The 20,892-nt window shown below is 40.5% G+C and overlaps 1 protein-coding gene across 1 annotated transcript in view; it reads right to left on the reverse strand.

The window, feature by feature from the left end:
- Positions 1-1,632: 1,632 nt before the first annotated feature.
- The window catches only part of SIKE1 (suppressor of IKBKE 1), a 29,902-nt gene continuing 10,642 nt past the window's right edge, over positions 1,633-20,892 (reverse strand). Inside the window, exons 2-6 of the mRNA XM_075333636.1 lie at positions 15,394-15,554; positions 15,096-15,201; positions 8,824-8,966; positions 6,391-6,504; positions 1,633-2,043 (exon numbers count right to left, since the gene is read on the reverse strand). Coding sequence (XP_075189751.1) covers positions 1,945-2,043; positions 6,391-6,504; positions 8,824-8,966; positions 15,096-15,201; positions 15,394-15,552 — 621 coding nt within the window. The 5' untranslated portion in view covers positions 15,553-15,554 and the 3' untranslated portion in view covers positions 1,633-1,944. The remainder of the gene's footprint in view (positions 2,044-6,390; positions 6,505-8,823; positions 8,967-15,095; positions 15,202-15,393; positions 15,555-20,892) is intronic.

Consider the following 20,892-nt stretch of genomic DNA (forward strand, 5'->3'; position numbering starts at 1 on the left):
CGCCCTCCCGCCTGTTCCTCCCTCTCTCTCCTTACTGAGGCTAGCAAGACAGGTTTTATTGCTGTCGCTTATAAGGTTTGGGATATAATTAATTGATAACATTAAAGGGAACCAAACATCTGGATTTTGGTATATAAAGTAAAGCCAGTGCAGTACTGGCACTATCAGGCACAGGCTGTACATATCATTAGTGGGCAGCTCGGATGTTTAGGCTGTGAAATCCAAGTTTGTGAAGTTTGAAAATTCATCCACTTTTTGATTGACATGTGCACTTCTCCAGATAATATCCGGGAGGGTTATGCACATGATTGACGCCCCCCCTCCTGTTCTTCCCTCTCTTGCTGTATGCAAATTTCTCTCTTCAGTTACATGGCGTTGGAGCTGGCGCCTGCGCATAGCGCTCAACTCCGGCGCCATGTTTTTGCAGTCCGCATTACCTAGTTTTGTGTCTGAGAGGGCGGCGCATGCGCCCTCGCTTCTTCAGATCTCGTTGTGACCGCGGGAGCGTGCGTGGTCACAACAGGACTGGCGAACAGCTGATCTTACGAATTAGCTGCAGCAGACGATATCGTAGCAGACGTCTGCTGCAGCTAATCGGTAAGATCAGCTGTCCTCCAGTCCTGTTGTGACCGCGCGAGCTCCCGCTGTCACAACGAGATCTGAAGAAGCGAGGGCGCATGCGCCGCCCTCTCATGCACAATACTAGGTACTGCGGGCTTCAGAAACACGGTGCCGGAGATAAGCGCTATGCGCAGGCGCCAACTCCGACGCCGTGTAACTGAAGAGAGAAATTTGCATACAGCAAGAGGGGGAAGAACAGGCAGGGGAGGGGACGTCAATCATGTGCATAACTTGCCCAGATATTATTTGGAGAAGTGCACATGTCAATCAAAAAGTGGATGAATTTTCAAACTTCACAAACTTGGATTTCACAGCCTAAACATCCGAGCTGCCCACTAATGATATGTACAGCCTGTGCCTGATAGTGCCAGTACTGCACTGGCTTTACCTTATACACCAAAATCCTGATGTTTGGTTCCCTTTAACTTTATCAATTAATTTTATCCCAAACCTTATAAGCGACAGCAATAAAACCTGTCTTGCCAGCCTCAGTAAGGGTATGTGCGCACACCAACTTTTTTAGGTACATTTTCCCTGGATCCTGCCTGAAAAAGCATCAGATAAAGTGATTGTAATGAACAGCAATGTACAAACGACATTGCTGTGCAAAAGCTCATTCTCTTGTTAGTTATTTTAATAGCTTCAAAGTTAGGAAAGCGTGAAACAGTTATAAGACGTAGCATGTTCATTGATAAGGAGGCCCCTTCGCTAGTTAGAACTTATAGTCAAAAAGTAAGCCCCTCTTTGTGAAAAAGTAGCTTCTAACTCCAGCATGCTTCCTCATAAGCACTGGCAAGAAATCAGGGCCATAGAGCTCAATTCATTATTGCATTTGCACCTGTTTTTTTGTTTTGGTCTTTTTTATCTTTGCAATGAATACCATAAATCAGAATAAAGTGACTTTATAAAATGCAAATGATGATTCAGGGCCATAGTGAGCAGCAATATTAACAATATGGTCAGTAAGTAAGAGAAATGTGCTAATGTTATGGCCAGAGTAATAACACACAATTAGTTTGGAGTATCTTTTATTTATACCTAGACTTTTCTCTTTCTGCATATTCTTAAATAAAACATCTATTATTTTCATTGTCACGGTGCTTTAAGTCCAAGACGTAAGCAGGAGGTCGTCACTTTCTGGAGTTCACATAAACAAGCTCGTCATCTTCTCACACTCGCCGGTGCAAAACATTCACCTTCAAGGCAGTGGCGCAGTCATACTGGTGCTAGCTTATAGATGTGTAGGAGTAGGGAACAACCTTCTTACATCACTTCTGAAGGTCCAGCCAAACATAAGATGATTGTCTTACAATTTGGAACAGATCACTGGGATTTCTCCAATGAGCTCCATTCTTCATTTTTACTTGACTGTAACGATTCCTTGCTCACTGATAGAACGGCTCGAAGCTCCTTGTTCTCCAGCTGACAATATATAAAAAAGAAGAATCAGCAGTGTTATACAAAACAGGACAACCCCTACTGCTTGTAATAAATGTATAGAAAATCACATTTATACATCGACATTTAAAATTGCTGACATCTTTACACAACTTACACCTGCTCCTAAGCCTGACCCACACACCCCGACCCAATCCATCAGACAGTGTGTGAAATTTTCTAAGTAAATACAGGGTGGTCAAAAAGTAGCTGGACTGTATGTGTAATAGGGTTATCAAACATGGTGTAAAGTGAAACTGACTCAGTTACCCTTAGCAACCAATCAGATTCCACTTTTCATTCTTCACTGACTATTTGGAAAATGAAAGGTGGAATCTGATTGGTTGCTAAGGGCAACTGAGTCAGTTTCACTTTACACCATGTTTGATAACCCTATTACACATACTGTCCACCTATTTTTAGACCACCCTGTATATTTCTAAAGGTGCTAGTGACATGAATTCCTCACCAGATATTGGTAACAACCCATCAAATCCACACAGTCAAAGAAATCAAACCATAGATGTCTATAAATTTAGTGAGGTGTAATAATGACAAATGACACAGGGAAAAAGTATTGAACAGACTTACTGAAATGTATTTAATACTTCGTACAAAATTATTTGTTGGTGATGACAGCTTCAAGACGCACGCATACACTGCTCAGATGTGATTTTGGCCCATTCCTCCACACAAACACTCTTCAAATCCTGAATGTTCCTTGGGCTCCTTTTTATGAACTGTGAACTTTAGTTACTTTCATACATTTTCTATTAGATTCAGGTAAGGTGATCGGCTGGGCCATTCTAGCAGCTTTATTTTCTCTGAAACCAACCGAGAACTTCCCTGGCTGTGTGTTTGGCATTATTGTCTTGCTGAAATATCCACCCTCATTTAATCTTCATCATCCTGGTAGAGGACAGCAGATTTTTTTCAAGAATAACGTGATACATTTGTCCATTCATCCTTCCTTTAATTATATGAAGTATGCGAGTGCTGTATGTTTAAAAACAGCCCCACACCATGATGTTCCCACCGCCAAACTTCACTGTTGCTATGGTGCCAAAGACCTCCAAACATTGTATGTATTATGTCACCTGACCAGACTACATTTTTTCAGTATTTCACAGGCTTGTCTAAGTGTTGTGGAGTACACTTTAAACACACTGGAGTATGCTTTATGTTCACGAATGGAGTCTTGCATGGTCAGCGTGCATACAGGTCATGGAGGTTGCATGCATTACTTATTGTTTTCTTTTAAACAACATTACCTGCTGGTTCCAAGATTTTCCACAGGTTGTCCTCAGCTCTTGGACAACACTTCTGATAATTCTTTTCACTCTTCTGTCTGAAATCTTAAGGAGAACACCTTTTTGTGGCCGTTTTATTGTGAAATGACATTCTTTCCACTTCCGGATTAAGGCCCTAACAGTGCTTCTGGAACCTTCAGTATTTCAGAAAGACCTCTGCAAACAATGCAATCAGTACGTTTTGCAAGAATAACGTTTAGTTGAACCAGCTGATATTTTTCACTAAGTGGCAGGATTGCTTTCTAATTACTGATAGATTACAGCTGGTGTCATGACTTTTCATGGGTTTTTGCACTTCTCTATGTGTTCAATACTTTTTCCCTGTGTTATTTCTCATTATTACACAATTTATGTATGTTTATGGTTTGATTTCTTTGCTTGTGTGGATTGCAGGGCTGTGGAGTCGGTAAGCCAAACCTTCGACTCCGACTCCGACTCCTCAAATTCTCTTGCACCGACTCCGACTCCGGCTCCGACTCCGGCTCCGACTCCGACTCCTACATATATTGCTTATAGTTAGGTGAAAAATTTATTGTAGTACATGAATATGTGTATGTGAACATCAGACATTTAATAATTTTTATGATACAATAATCAAGATATTTGGATAGAACATAAAATATATTTATTGGAATACAACTTTAGAACACAAAAAACTGTAATAAATTGTAAATATGTAATACACTATGTAATATACAGTAGATTACATATATATCTTGTGTGTGTGTATATACACTGTATATATATATATATTATATATATTACATATTTACAATTTATTAGTTTTTTTGTGTTCTAAAGTTGTATTCCAATAAATATTTTATGTTCTATCCAAATATCTTGATTATTGTATCATAAAAACAATTAAATGTCTGATGTTCACATTGTACTACAATAAATTTTTCACTTAAATATAAGCATTATACTAAATGTTGTTATTTAGTAAAATATTCAGCACATTCTGCATTGCACTCCTGTCCCCAATTTATTATATATTTTAGGAGTCGGAGTCGGTGCATTTTATACCGACTCCGACTCCGACTCCACCAAAATGAGCTCCGACTCCGACTCCACGACTCCGACTCCGACTCCACAGCCCTGGTGGATTGGATGGGTTGTTACACAAATCTGGTGAGAAATTCATGTCGAAAGCACCTTTAGAAATATATTTACTCAGAAAATTGATGACGTGTTCAATACTTATTACAAGCGCTGTATATATCTGTGAAAAAGCATTAATGGGTGAAAAACATTCACTGTAAATAGTGTGGGTCCCCAGAGTGGCAACAAAACATCTCTATAGGTCAGTGCATGGAGAAGATCTCTGAAGAAGCCCTTAGTATCTGACACCAAGATGTTAGCGGTAAACCCTTGACTTTGTCAGCACTGAATGACTGTTCCAACAAAGTACAGGTGCTTGGTGCAGCTTTGGTGTGGTCAAGCCTTTAAAGGGAACCTGTCAGGTGCAATATGCACCCAGAACCATGAACAATTCTGGGTGTATATTGCTAATCCCTGCCAAACCGCCCCTGTATACACTAGCATAGATAAAGAGATCTTTAGAAGAAATATTTCTAAAGATCTTATATCATATGCTAATAAACGAGGGGACTAGTCCCCTGGGCGTTAGTTCCTCTGGCTAGTCGGCTCCTCTAGCATGTTAGTACGCCACTCTGGGCATGCTAACATGCTAATGAATGTGTAGCGACAGAGGATGATCTCACTCACCTCTCCACCGCGTGTGACGCTGGATTTCGGCTTAGTGTGCATGACCCCGGAGTTCTGGTCATGCGCACTATGAAGCCGGGTGTACGTGTCCTGGCTTCAGATTGAAGTATTGCACATAACCACCTCCGGGGTCATGCGCACTGAGCCGAAATCCCGCTGTCAGGTGGCGATGGCAGCCGGAGAGGTGAGCAAAATCATCCTGTGATGCTTCACATTCATTAGCATGTTAGCACACCCACAGAGGCGTACTAACATGCTAATGGAGCTGACTACACAGGAGAACTAACGCTCAGGGGACTAGTCCCTGGCCTCATTAGCATACGATATAAGATCTTTACAAATACTTTTTCTAAAGATGTCTTTATCTATGCTAGTGTATACATGGACGGTTAGGCAGGGGTTAGCAATATATACCCAGAACTGCTCATGGTTCTGGGTAAATATTGAACCTGACAGGTTCCCTTTAAGTACATTTTCCCAAATACCTGTTTTCACTCTATCTCCACACCCCTCTTTTTTGATTGACTGCTCAGGTTTATAGAGCCAGAAAAGGGGCAGAGATAGAGGGGGGAGGAAAAAAAAAGTAGGCGAAAAGGTGCACTTAAATGTTTGGTCACGACAAGGGTTCTTTGAGCTACTGTAGATGATTTGAACAGTCACAGACTCCTTTTAAAGGGGTGATTCCATGAACAAAATTTTAAAACAATAGATCTTGGAAGAATAATAATTTCCATAATTAGATGTGTTATAAAAATGTTCCTGTGCTGAGATAATCTTATATATGTGCCCCTGCTATGTACTGTGTAATGGATGTGCCTGACCGTACAGAGACATGGTCTCATTATACCACATTTCCTGGGCCGGGGAGGAAACAAAGTACACAGGCAGAACAGCATGGGATCAAAACTGCTGGTTTCTGTGAGGTAAAACATTTCAATGTCTGTTTTATCACATTAGTGAGTGTTTCTGCCACATCTCCAGTCATCTGAGCTCATCATATATTAAATCAGTAAGTTAGGAGAAGCAGTGCTACATCTACTACATATTGGGATAGGATCTTGGAGATGGGAATACCCCTTTAACACTAGAACTACTGGACTCGTGACACCTATATAGAAATATATAGTGCAAAGTAGTCAAAATGACTACCTCAGTAGTTCTAGTGTTAAGCATAACAGTGCTCTCTAATATGTGCTTTACCACATGAATATAGTCTAAAAACAAGTTGTATATAATGGTGTTGCAGTTATTTGCACATTATCTATTTGGGACCTAAGTGCTGACCACGTCTTACCTCTAGTTGGGCAAGTCTCTCCTGAATATTGTAGGCCTGCTCCTCATCTACTTGAATGGCTTTCCTCATCACCTCCCCCATGGCACATATTCTATCAATATAGCTTTCTATTTCCTAAAAGAAAACAACAGGTTAGTTCACAACAATACGATATCGACATACCCATATTGAAATTTTTTTGCATTAATTCATTTAGATAATAGGCCACATATAAAAAAAACCCTAATTTCTACAAAAGGTCAGTAAAATAGTGTAAAACATGCAGTGGATTCTAGGCATGGTACAAAACCGCAGCTTGCTATGTACGTATTGCAGATTTCAGCCATGAATTACATCGACATGTGGATTTCATGGCAGATTTTAATACTTCATCAACAAGTATATTGTGTAGACTACACGAGTCTACAATTAAGAATAAACATTCCCTATAACTTTACCTATGCTGCTCAACAATTTATGGATATAAAATACGTTGCATATAGTTTTTAGGTTTAGCGTATATTTTTACTTTTTCATTAAGGAAACCAGCTTGTGCCACTTTGCATTGTATATGCCATATTACAGTGATATTACTGGGCTACTTGCAGCAGTTTTGATAAAATTACCGATTTATCAGCATGCAATTATGACTAGAGAACTAGTAAACCTGCAGCCAGGTAGTCCTCCATATTCATGAGCTCCGTATAACCCAGTTTACACCACTGGTTTGTAGTTTTCGGCCTATGCACAGTGTACACAGAAAGCTGCCAATCAGTGGTGTGGACTGGTTTACATAGAGCTTCATAGAACTGGTAGATCTGCAGCAAACAAATCAGTGATTTTATCAAAACTATAGTAAGTACGAGCCCAGTTTAATTTCTGGAATCCGGGTCTCACCTCCTGCATCATGCTGCTTTCAGATAGGTTAGCAAAAATCTGGAGAAAAATTCTATTTAATACAAAACTACGAAAAACAATTCTGATATGTTGAAAGGATAATAAAATTAGTAAACGTTACCCATACACAGTAGGCACCCGATAATTACAGTGACATCGGATGGCAATTGAATGTGAATGGGGCCAATGGCAGGTGTCCGGGGAAAAAAAGGATTGGGCATAAGTGAGACGTATCTGTCCGTGGCCTATTGCCTCTCCCCCTAATGAGATAAACATGCAAGCTGGACCAGGGTGCTGGTTTATTGGTGGAATGGAGAGTTTTGCATTTTGCATTCCAGGCAATACTTAGAAACTGACGATATAGGAGTTCATTGTCATACAGTACCATTACATCAACAGGTGTGTGCAGGCCAGATAAAAACTTGCTTAAATGTGTTTAACTCCTTGGTACAATTTGTCACATTTTTAGGTCACAAAAAAAAAATAAAAAAAATTAAAAAAAAGATAACAAATGTAAAATAAAACTAAGCAATGATGATACCTAAAAAAAAAAAAAATTACATACTGGAGAAAATATAAAATTGGCACTGCTGTGTCCTTAAAAGGTATAAACTATGGTAGTAAAATATGTGACCACTAATGAGTGCCACAAAAAAAATAAAATAAACAATGCCAAAAATAACAGAAATGCTGTGGTTTTTTTTTTTTTAAATCTCAGTTTCCTCACCAAAAAAATGGAATAAAATTAGTGTTTATAGGGAATCTGTCACCAGGTTTTTGCTCCCCCATCTAAGAGCAGCATAATATAGAGGCAGACACCCCGATTCCAGTGATGTGTCACTTACTGAGCTGTTTGCTGTCGTTTTGATAAAATTACTGTTTTCTCTGCTGCAGATTTAGCAGTTACAGAGCTCATGAATATGGTGGACTACCTGCAGCACACCAACTAGTCCTCGAATGATAAATCTACTGCTGATTAAACAGTGATTTTATCAAAACTACACTTATCAGCCCAGTAAGTGACACACCGCTGGAATCAGGATCTCTGCCCCTACGTTAATGCTGCTCACAGATTAGGTGACAAGAACCTGGTGACAGATTCCATTTAATGAGCCCAATAGACCTCAAGGAAGTACCAGCAAATACTGCAGCTCTTCCCAAAAACAATTAGCCTGTATATAAGCTGTGCAAATAGAAAAATAAAAAAAGCATCGTTATAAAAAAGGAAGGTTTAAAATACAAAATAAAGTGTTAGAAAGGTGACTGATAAAACAGACTAATATGCTGTACATCAGCCCTGATAGACAAGAGTACTGCTTAAGTTTCTGCATTGGGCCTGACAGTCACAGCCCCTTCAAGAGCGCCACTAATCAGGTGCCACGAGGAGGGAGAAGATCCCTTTCTGTATTCCAACACAAAGAACAAGGGTGAGCTACAGTACAAGTAATAATCATTTTAATCACATCTATAAAGTTTTTATCTGGCTCCAACAGCCCTTTATAGCATTTTGCAGTTTAAGTTCTAATACAACATGAGTGTCACAGATGTACAACTTACAGAGGCGTAGGTTTCATGAGCTCCCAGCACCGGCTCTGTCGGGACAGGCTTCTTATTTGCCATTACCTGGAGCATTTGCCTCCTGTATTTGCTCATTATCAGTTCTAGGGCATACTGATGTTCTTCCAACGACAACCAGAGCTCTGAGAAAGATAGAAACTACATTAACTATAGGATGTAACATATCGCGGGTGATGTGAATATGTCCCACAGACCCTTTACACATCACCCCCCCCAAGCTTTCTAGTGGCCAAATATATCATTGAGAATGGAAGACCCCATTCCAGAGTTTGTGGTCAAGATCCAAAATATTGGAGCAACACTTCACTAACATATCACCTATTCCACGGGAAAACAGATTTTCTAAAAGTAAATGCTAACACAATCATTCTTGTTGTCTAAGGTCAGATGGAAGGCTATATTTATTACTCCAGGTCTCAAAGTTTTGCTTGAGAACATGAGTTATTCTAAAAATAAATTACATACAGGTTGACTGAATTTACTAGTTAGGTAACATCTGGAAGCAATTGGTCATTCAGGAGACAAACTAGAAATACGAGTCACAATTTTCAGATTTATAATTTTTTTTAAATATTTAGAAAACCATGTACCATTTCCTATACATTTTACAAATACTTATTAATTAGTATTGGTATATCACAAAATCCCACTAAAAACATTTAAGTTTGAATACTTTTTCAAGGCACTGTGTATACACACGTGGTCAAAATTGTTGGTTCCCCTCGTTTAATGAAATAAAAACCCACAATGGTCACAGAAATAACTTGAATCTGACAAAAGTAATAATAAAGAATCTATGAAAATGAAAAAATGAAAGTCAGACATTGCTTTTCAACCATGCTTCCACAGAATTTAAAAAAAAATAATAAAACTCATGAAACAGGCCTGGGCAGAAATGATGGTACCCCTGAAAATAATGTGATCAAGGGGCATGTTAAATTAAGGTGTGTCCACTAATTAGCATCACATATATCTACAATCTTGTAATTAGTCAGTGGGTTTGTATATAGGGCTATAGATACTCACTGTGCTGTTTGGTGACATGATATGTACCACACTTAACATGGACCAGAGGAAGCGAAGGAAAGAGTTGTCTCAGGAGATTAGAAAGAAAATTATAGACAAGAATGGTAAAGGTTATAAGACCATCTCCAAGCAGCTTTATGTTCCTGTGACTATGGTTACACATATTATTCAGAAATTTAAGATCCATGGAACTGTAGCCAGCCTCCCTGGACATGGCCAAAGGAAGAAAATTGATGACAAATCAAAGAGACGGATAATATGAATGGTAACAAAAGAGCCCAGAAAAACTTCTAAAGAGATTAAAGGGGAACTTCACGCTCAAGGAACATCAGTGCCAGATCGCACCATCCGGCGCTATTTGAGCCAAAGTGGGCTTCATAGGATACGACTAAGGAAGAACAGCATTGTTGAAAAAAAAAAAATCATAAAAAAGCCAGACTGGAATTTGAAAAACTAAATGTTGACAAGCCACAAAGCTCCTGGGAGAAAGTCCTATAGACAAATGAGACAAAAATGGAACTTTGTTGCAAGGCACATCAGCTCTATGTTCACAGACTCAAAAATGAAGCACATCAAGAAAAGAACACTGTCCCTACTGTGAAACATGGAGGAGGCTCAGTTATGTTCTGGGGCTGCTTTGCTGCATCTGGCACAGGGTGTCTTGAATCTGTGCAGAGTACAATGAAATCTCAAGACTATCAAGGGATTCTAAAAAGAAATGTGCTACCTAGTGTCAGAAAGCTTGGTCTTAGTCGCAGGTCATGGGTCTTGCAACACGATAATGACCCAAAACACACAGCTAAAACACCCAATAATGGCTACGAGGAAAACAGACTATTCTGAAGTGGCCTTCTATGAGCCCTGACCTAACTCCTATTGAGGATCTTTGGAAAGAGCTGAAACATGCTGCCTGGAAAAGGTAACCTTCAAACACGAGACAACTGGAGCAGTTTGCTCTTGAGGAGTGGCCAAATTACCTGTCGAGAGGTGCAGAAGTCTCATTAACAGCTACAGGAATCGTGTGTTTGCAGTGATTGCCTCAAAAGGTTGTGCAATCAAATATTATAGGGAACCTGTTACCAGAATGTTCGCTATTAAAATAAAAGAATCCCCTTCTGCAGCTCCTGGGCTGCATTCTATAAAGGTTCATCTTGCTACTGGCTCCCCTTTAAGACCTAAATAACAACTTTATAAAATATTACCTTTTACTATGGTAATGATGTTTGTTGGCTCCGGGGGCGAGCTGTATTTCGTCTGTTATCCCCCCTCCTGCCACTGTTCGCCATCCCCCGGTGTTCATTTACATAGATGAGGCCGCCGCCCTCATCTTCCGCAGTGCTCCGGAGGTCTCGCGCATGCACAATGGCACTATCGCGGGACTGAGCACTGTTTTCAAAAAAAGGTAAACAGGGATGATAAAAATAAGCAATGGCCAGCGCAAACGCATAACGGTAGAGGCAGAGGTAAAAGCTCGGGCACAAGACTATGGACGGGTACTTGGATGACGCTGGTGATGACATTCACAGCACCGCCCATAATCTCGTGCCTGCGCAACAACATCACCGGCGCTCGCGTTTTGAAAACAGTGCTCAGTCCCGCGATATTGCCACTGCGCATGCGCGAGACCTCCGGAGCACTGCGGCGGCCTCATCTATGTGAATGAACACTGCGGGACGGTGAACAGCAGCAGGAGGGGGAATAACTGATGAAATACAGCCCGCCCACGGGGTCAGCAAACCTCATTACCATAGCAAAAGGTAATATTTTATAAAGTTGTTATTTAGGTCTGAAAGGGGGGCCAGTAGCAAGATGAACCTTTATAGATTTCAGCCCATGAGCTGCAGAAGGGGATTCTTGTAGTTTAATAGCGAAAATTCTGGTGACAGGTCCCCCTTAAGATAAGAGTAATATCATTTCTGGCCAGGCCTATTTCATGAGTTTTATTTTATTTTATTTAAATTCTGTGGAAGCAGAAAAGCAATGTCTGACTTTCATTTGTTCATTTGCATAGATTTTTTTATTTATTATTATTGTCTTATTTCTGTGACCATCGTGGGTTTTTCTTTCATTAAATGAGGGATACCAACAATTTTGACCACGTGTATATATATATTGCGTGCGCACGTACGCACACGTCACCATGTATAATAAGCATGCTTGGTTGGTCATCAGTATTTTACATGCAGGCTGCCTGTGCCTTTTATCATGGAGCAAATGGAAAAAAAGAAAAGACCAAAGTCTGTACTGAGCTATATTAAAAACATCTGTTTATTATGGACCAAATAATTGAGAAGAAAAAAAAAAATAGAGGGGGGTACATACAAAAAAGGAGGAAAACCACATTCCATATAGTGTATATATCAACACATATGAACTTAAGTATAGGGAGCAGCATGGGACACCATATAGTCAAAGATGGCACTATAGTATCATCATAGTATCATAGTACCACCTATTATACCATATACCTATTATACCATAGTACCACCTACTATAGCACCACCAAGCAAGGAACCATGGAGTCCAAAGACATAAGTATTAATCTCAAGTGAGGAGAACCTATATCAACAGTTAGAAACCCCTGAAATGCACAAGCATGCGAGCATCAATCACGTTACCATAGACATACACCGGTGGATGCCATTCCCCCTGGAGCATGTGGTGATTTTCTATGGTAACGTGAGTCTGAAAGCTTTTCTTGCAATTGTGATTAATACTCACATGCTTGAGTATTTCATGATTTTCTAACTCCCGATATAAGTATTAATCTCAAGTGAGAGAAAAGCTATATGTTTTGGGACTCCATGATTCCTTACTTGGTGGTACGATAGTGCCATCTTTCACTATATTGTTTCGAATGCTGCTCCCTATTAAGTTCATACAGTCATGGCCACAAGTCACTGGCACCCCTGTAATTGTTCCAGAAAATGAAGTATTTCTCTCAGATAATTATTGAATTACAAATTTTGTCACATTTTGTATTTTTCTAATACACCTGATGAAAATAAACATAACAGAGAAAAAAAAAAAAAAAAAAAGAAGAAGAAGAGGCAAAATTGGATAAAATTTCTCACAAAAATGGGCCGGACAAAATTTTTAGTACCTTTCCAAACAGGTGGGTAAACAACTGTGTGTCAAGCATGTGCTGCTCGTTCAAACTCACCTGTGGCAAGAAACAGGTGTGGGCAGTCCCAAAATCACCCCGGAAACCAGATAAAAAGGGGAGACGTTGACTCAACCTTTGCATTGTAAGTCTATGTGCCACACTTTGCATGGAGAACAGAAAGAGAAGAGAACTGTGAGGAAAGACAATTGTTGAAAAATATCAACAATCTCAAGATTGCAAGTCCATCTCCAGAAATCTTGATGTTCCTTTGTCCATAGTGTGAAACAAGATGTTTTGAGATCATGGCATTGTAGCAATGCAGGATAATCACGGATAGTGGATAACCAGCCCCAATCAAGTTCCAAAGAAATTCAAGTCGTTCTGCAGGCTCCAGGTGCATCAGTGTCAGTGCGAACTATCAGTCGACATTTGAATGAAATGAAACACTGCAGCAGGAGACCCAGAACGACCCCACTGCTGACACAGGCATAGAAAAAGCTAGACTGTAGTTTGCCAAAATACTTCTGCCAAAGCATATTGTGGGCAGATGAGAATAAGGTAATTTTGGTAAAGCACATCATTCTACTGTTTATTGAAAATGGAATGAGGCCTACAAAGAAAAGAACACAGTAACTACAATCAAGTATGGTGGAGGTTCAAAGATTTTTTAGGGTTGTTTTGCTGTATAGCACTGGGTGCCTTGACTGCATGCAAAACATCAAGAAATCTGAAGATTATGAAAGGATTTTGAACTGCAATTAAGTGGCCAGTATTAGAAAGCTGGGTTTGCCTCCTAGGTCATGGGTCTTACAGCAGAACAATGACCCAAAACATATCAAGAAGTCCCCAGAAATGGATGGAAAAAAAGCACTGGAGAGTTCTGAAGTGGACACAACGAGTCCAGATCTAAATCTCACTGATCTCCTGTGGAGAGACCTTAAAATTGCTGTCGAGATAAGGCGCCTTCAAATATGAGACCTTGCAGTTTCCAAAACAAGTGGTCCAAAATTCCAGCTGAGAGGTTTAAGAAACTTGTTAGTTTCTTTAGGCTATGTGCACACTAGAAAATGGCCATTTTTTAAGAAAAATCTGTACCCTCTGGCAGAAACCACACCTGCGGCAAAAACCGTGGTACAACCACACCCGCCTTTTTGCCACTATTTGCCCGCGGGTTGGTCCTTGCGTTTTTTTACCATTCTTTGCCATTTTTTTTATGGCATAAATCGCAGGTACCTGCAGAAAAGAAGTGACATGCTCATTCTTTTTGCTGCAGAAATTCTGCAGCAAAACCTGTAGGTGAAAAAAACCCAGTGTGCACACAGCATTTATTTTTTCCATAGATTTTGCTGGGGAAGGACTGCAGAAAGGTTATGAACATTTTCTGCAGCAATTCATTTAGCAAAACCACGGCAAATCTGCGGCAAAAAACGCAGTGTGCGCACAGGGCCTAAAGGAAGCAATTTATTGCAGTTATTTATTCCAAAGCGTGCACAACCAAATATTAAGTGGAGGGTGCCAACAATTTTGTCTGACCCCTGTTTGGGTTGTTCTGTGAAATTATGTCCAATTTGCCTTTTTTTCTTGGTGTATTTGTATAGTTCCAGTATACACAAAGGAAATAAACACATATATAACAAATCATATGTAATTGCTATACTTTTCTGGAACAATTTCAAGGGTGACAACACTTTCAGCCATGACTGTATGTATTGCTACTGTATATATACACACACTATATAGAATGTGTGTTCCCTCTTTTTTTGTATGTTTATCCCATTTGATTCCCCAATTATTTGATCCCTAATACACAGATGTTTTTAATATATTTAATATAGCTTAGTACGGACTTTGTTGTTTCTTTTTCCTTTGCAATGTTAGCGTGTGCGACTTGTCCTTATAGTTCATCAGTCCGCACTATATGCGTATAACTATATTGTAATGCTATATTACTGATTATTTTGTTTGCTATGCATGTATTATCAGTGAGTATCTCATGTTCTTTATCATGGCGGTCTGCTGCACCCTGACCTACAACAGTGTTAATAAATATGGCTGCTTCTTTCTGTGATGTCTTTAGGTGTACAGTCCCAACCATATCTAGGTTACAGCTCATAATCACCTTTATTTTCTTGCTGTAGGTCTCTAATCTGGGTGTTTTCCTGACATAATAGCACATGTGGTTTGTATTTTGACGTGTCCTTTATTTCTGCCAAATCTTCTTGGTACTGAAAAAAAGTAGGGAAATAATTAACACAAATTAAGTCAAAAATTACTTTGCACCCAATGCACTGGTGGGCAGCGAGAGTGACCGGGGTCCCCCACACTAGTGAATTGTGTCAGTCCCAACAGTGAGACCCCCAATAATGTCCCTTCAGACAAATGCTAACAGTTGGAGTATTCTTCTGAAGCAAAGCTACCTTGTCTGGCAGAGTCGTTCCAACCTCCTTCATGGCTTCCACATGTTTATGCAGTGAGCTGGACTGTTCAATTAGCGATTCTGCAGCGTTGTCATGATCCTTAAGTCTCTCTAACAGGGTCTTGGCGTCCTGTAGGATCTTGTCAATGGTACACGTCATGGCTGCAATCAAAAAATATGTTAAATATATCTTGCTCTGTAAAATTATATTATATACACACACACACACACACACACACAGTATATATAAATAAACGCATCTATATCTACCTCACCTACATTTTTCTGACTGTAGTGGGGTCTTAAAAATATGTCAATTGATATTTGCTATTGTATTCAGTTTCTTTTCCTGAATATATCTGTATGCAAGGTGTCGATTCGTATTGAATTGATGATGCCCTACAACTTTGTAATTCACTTTCTCTATTTCGTTCCGTTTTTTAGATAAATATGCTAACTCTGTTTTCCACCAGGTGGCGCTATAGGTGGTTTCATTGCATAGCGCATGGCTACTTTACTATACCTAGACACCACTTCTATGCCTATAGCTGCCGTTCTCAAGATAATGGCGGTGGACAGGATATGGGTGGACACACTGTATATGGGCCTGTTAATTTATGGTTGGGGATACCGTAAATCTTCCTCTAAAACTACAATGTCCTTTTTGTGTGTATTTATTTGTGTGTATAGATCTATCCATCTATATACATACACACGAACATACATACAGTATATCATGAAAGTAAGTACACCTCTCACATTTGTGTAAATATTTTATTATATCTTTTCTTGAAACATCACTGAAGATCTGACATTTTGATACAATGTAAAGTAGTCTACAGTCACACTGGCATATGGCTCGCACGAGTGCAATGTGAGAAATCTTGTATTGCACTTGGCCCCATGTAAGACAATGCTACCGCTGAGATCTTTTTCCTCAGCCATAATCAGACTGAAAAAAACTAAAAAAATAAATCGATTAATAGATAAATCTCGCCATCTCCTCCGCAGCTGTGATCCGATCGCAAGATCAGATCACAATATAATGACGCACGGCTCACGCTCGCAGCAGAGCAGGAGTTGAGGGTCATTAGCATCTCACATCGGATGCCGTATGCTAATGTCACTTCAGCCGTAGTCAGTATGCAGCCTGTATACTAGTGTAAATGTGTTGCTCCCTCTAAATAACTCAAAACAGCCATTAATGTCAAAACAGCTGGCAACAAAAGTGAGTACACCCGTAAGTGAAAGTGGCCAAATTGTGTCCAATTAGCCATTTTTCCTCCCCAGTGTCATGTGACTCATTAGTGTTATAAGGTCTCAGGTGTGAATGGGGAGGAGGGGTGTTAAATTTAGTGTTATTGCTCACACACTCTCTCATACTGGTCACTGGAAGTTCAACATGACACATCATGGCAAAAAATGCTCTGAGGATCTGGAAAAAAAACAAACCAAAAACTGTTGCCGTACATAAAGAAGGTCTACACTATGTGAAGATTGCTAACACCCTGAAACTGAGCTGCAGCACGGTGGCCAAGACCATACAGTGGTTTTACAAGACATATTCCATGGTCGACCAAAGACGTTGAGTAAACTTGCTCAGTGTAATATCCAAAGATTGTCTTTTCAAAAAAAGATGTATGAGTGCTGCCAGCATTGCTGCTGAGGTTCAAAGGGTGGGATGGCGTCAGCCTTGTGCTCAGAAAATATGCTGCACACTGCTCAGATGGTGTCAAGCGTGTGTTGTGGTAACCAGGTGAGGAGAACGAAGACAAAGGTGTTTTAACTACAGACAAGCATGGTGGTGGAAGTGTCATGGTTTGGGGCTGCATGAGTGCTGACGGCTGTGGGGAGCCACAGTGCATTGAGGGAACCTTGAATACCAACTTGTTCTGTGACTTACTGAAGCAGAGCATGATCCCCTCCCTTCTAAACTATAATGACGATAAACTAACCTCCAAGACTATCACTGCCTTACTAAAGAAACTGAGGGTAAAGGTGCTGGACTGGCCAAGCAGGTCTTCAGCCCTAAATCCTCTTGAGAATCTGTGGAGCATGCTCAAATGGAAGGTGGAGGAGCACAAGGTCTCTATCATCTGCCAGATCTGTGATATCATCATCGAGGACAGAAGAGGAGTCCAGTGGCTCCTGTGAAGCTTTAGGCTACTTTCACACTTGCGTTCAGCGCAGTCCGTCACTATGGAGAATAGCGCAGTCCGTTAACGCACTGCGCTATTCTCCATAGACTTTTATGGACGACGCACTGTAACGCAAGTGTCAGCGTTGCATCCGCTGGACGACGCAGCGTCGTTATTTTGACGCTGCGCCGGGCGGATGGAACGCTGCATGTAACGTTTTTTTGAGCAGCGGAAACCTTTATTTTTCACTGCGCATGCTCGTTTTTTGTTTTTTTTTTAATCACAAACTTTATTTTATTTCTCGGTGGCAGAACGCTCGGCTGAGCGCTCGGCCGCCGGCATGTCAGGGCACTCGGCTGAGCGCTCGGCCGCCGGCATGTCAGGGCACTCGGCTGAGCGCTCGGCCGCCGGCATGTCAGGGCACTCGGCTGAGCGCTCGGCCGCCGGCATGTCAGGGCACTCAGCTCTCGGCACGTGAGAGCGCTCGGCCGCCGGCTATTAAGAGCGATCAGCTGATCGTTCACAATAGTCGGCTGCCGGTACTGTAAAGAAGAAAGAAAAAAAAAAAAAATAACGCTTTCCGTTATTTTGTACGATCCGTAGCATTGCGTTGTGCCACTATATGCAACGCATCCGTTACACAACGCAATGCTACGGAAGCCGTCCAACGCAAGTGTGAAACTAGCCTTAGTGAACTTCCTGCCCAAGAGAGTTAAGGCAGTGCTTGAAAATAATGGTGGCCACACAAAATATTCACACTGTGGGCACAATTTGGCCATTTTCACTTAGGGATGTACTTTTGTTCTCAGAAGTTTAGACATTAATGGCTGTGTATTGAGGATATAATATTCTGACTGCTTTAATCCTGAGATGTTGCAGTGCAGGCCGCTCCTCCGGTGGTCTCTGCCAGGATCTGAAGTCACAGCGCACAATGGACCGGCCTGTGATGGAGCGTTTGGGCATTAAAGCTTGGGATTTAAGGGCATGTTCACTTTACAAGGAGACTTATCTACAAGTAAGATAGATTAATAAGACAAAATATTCCCCGAAGGCTGCACAATGACTTTCCTCAGCAGACACAGGGATTGTTACAGCCATTGGCGCTAAAATCCAGAATATGGAGAATTCTACAGACATCAAATAACGCAGCCCTCACACTGGCTTCTGTCCATCACAGATCCCACTGACTTACACTGGTCGATCAGCCCCGTCACCCCACGTGGTGTTTCTTTTCCAGTAATTATGAATTTTCATCTTTTATTAATAAGTGACCCTTGGTAAATATTGTAAGGCCCTGTGCACATGGTGCATTTTTTGAGAAATCGGCACGAAAATCTGCATGCCTATCCTGAAGCCAGCAAAGTCTGAGATTTCTTAAATGCTGTGCACACATTCTTTTTTTATCCTTGCAGAAAAATCTGCAACATTTCAATTGTTGGGGCGTATTCCCCTTGTTTTTAGGCCCTTACAGCCATTGACGTCACTAAAAAAAATGCATGGAAAAAAATGCAGCAAAAAAAAAAAAAAAAACAAAACGTGCGTTTTTCTTCCAAAAGTTGCAGATTTCATTCAGAAATTTTTTGCACAAAATCTGCAGCATGTGAACAAACCCACATGCTCCAAAGCCTTTATAAAGCAGCATAAAACAAAAGTCCCAATACAAAGGTATGCTGCTAGTTGGCATACGCAGCTCCTTTGCAAACCTATGCATCTCCATGGCAACAGATAATAAATACAGACGATATAATGATTGTGAACGTAACACGACTGCAGAATGAGACTTCACAGAGGCCCACATCCATCATTGCTGTTTTCCCACCTTTTCTGCAGTCATTTGCTCCTGTTTAGTGGCCTTAAGTGTTTACGCCTTTTTCTTCACACATTTTGTGCCACTTTTTAAGTTTGCTTTCTTTACTTCTTTCCCCTTGCCAACTTTACATATCCAGACGTTGTACACTAAGTCAAACATGCGTCTGACCAAGTCACACTTTTTGTGCCGCTTCTGATTCCAGTCTCTGCCTGGAGTACAGTTTCTAGAAGAGTTTAAATTCTGGTGCATTTTTGCGAATTTTAAAGAACATGGACTTTGATGCTGAATCATCACAAAATAAAAAAAAAAGGTTAAAGACAAAAATAAAGAGCATTTTTTGATTTTGCATCAAATTCATGGACTGTGTGCACCATTTTGACACAAAAAGTCAGTAAACACCTCAAGACGTAAAAAAAGAAAAGTTACGTCAATAAATCACAAATCATGAATTGTGCCCAATGTGCTTGTTTGTAGTCTGTGGACACATGTAGTGTATACAGCTCCTGTGCAGACCCAATAGTTGCAGCTGTTCCCGAGCTAACCCCTTCCCAACATCGGCTGTACATGTATAGAGCGGGCTCAGGAGCTGGTCCTGCTACTTTCATGGCTGGCACTTGTGATTCCATACTAGGGGGCTGCATCTTCTAACCCATCACCCCTAACTCCTGTGGCTGGGCTTCATAGATGGGTAAACTGACAATACAGTGTACAGTTGTGCTACAAATGAGGCAAGTATGAGTGAGTGACTGGGCTAAGATAGGTATCCAGTCTACAGAATAGGTGATTATGGAAGTCATGATTGTCCATGTGCTAAAACCTTAGAGCATTATATGGTGATCATAAGATTCAGCTTTGCAAAGAGCAACATACTGGAAAACCTTGAAGTTGTTATGCCATAATCAGTGGCAAGCAACCTGTATTGTGCTGTAATTAGTGAAAAAGTAACAATTAGGCAACATTGGAGTAAAATAATTATGATAACCTTGAAGTTTTATGCTGAGAGAAACAACACATTGGGCAATGTTTTCATTGTTTTTCACTGAGAACAACAATGTACTGCGCAACTGCAAGATACTGATGATTTGACTAAAACATACTGCGCAGCTGCGATGGAGAGGAGTATGTGGGAGCGGTGTATATAAAAAGGGAGGGATTTTGCTCAACGAGTTAGGGACGTTCCAGAAGGTATAGTGGACGCATTTCTTCTGTGATGTTAAGACCAAAGTATTGTTCCTTCTCGTTGACTGATGTCCCTCCGGTGGAGAAGTGATGCTACAATACCTGGTAATGTATTGATGTTTATTTTTCTATATTCTATGATTTACACTGATTGTATGATTTACATTAATTGAATAGAACAGGGTAATATTGTTTCTGCCATTCCATAATTGAACATTATCCTGATGCAATCTCAATAAATTGTTACATTATTGTTTTACCATAAAACTGTATTCAGTGTGCCTAACTTGTATATTAGTGAGCGCTACGTAAGGGCATATCCGCCCTGTCACTTTGACGTGGTAAGACAATAGTGCTGTACATTTCTCCTACA

This window comes from Anomaloglossus baeobatrachus, chromosome 2 (assembly GCF_048569485.1).
Source record: "Anomaloglossus baeobatrachus isolate aAnoBae1 chromosome 2, aAnoBae1.hap1, whole genome shotgun sequence".
Lineage (NCBI taxonomy): Eukaryota > Metazoa > Chordata > Amphibia > Anura > Aromobatidae > Anomaloglossus > Anomaloglossus baeobatrachus.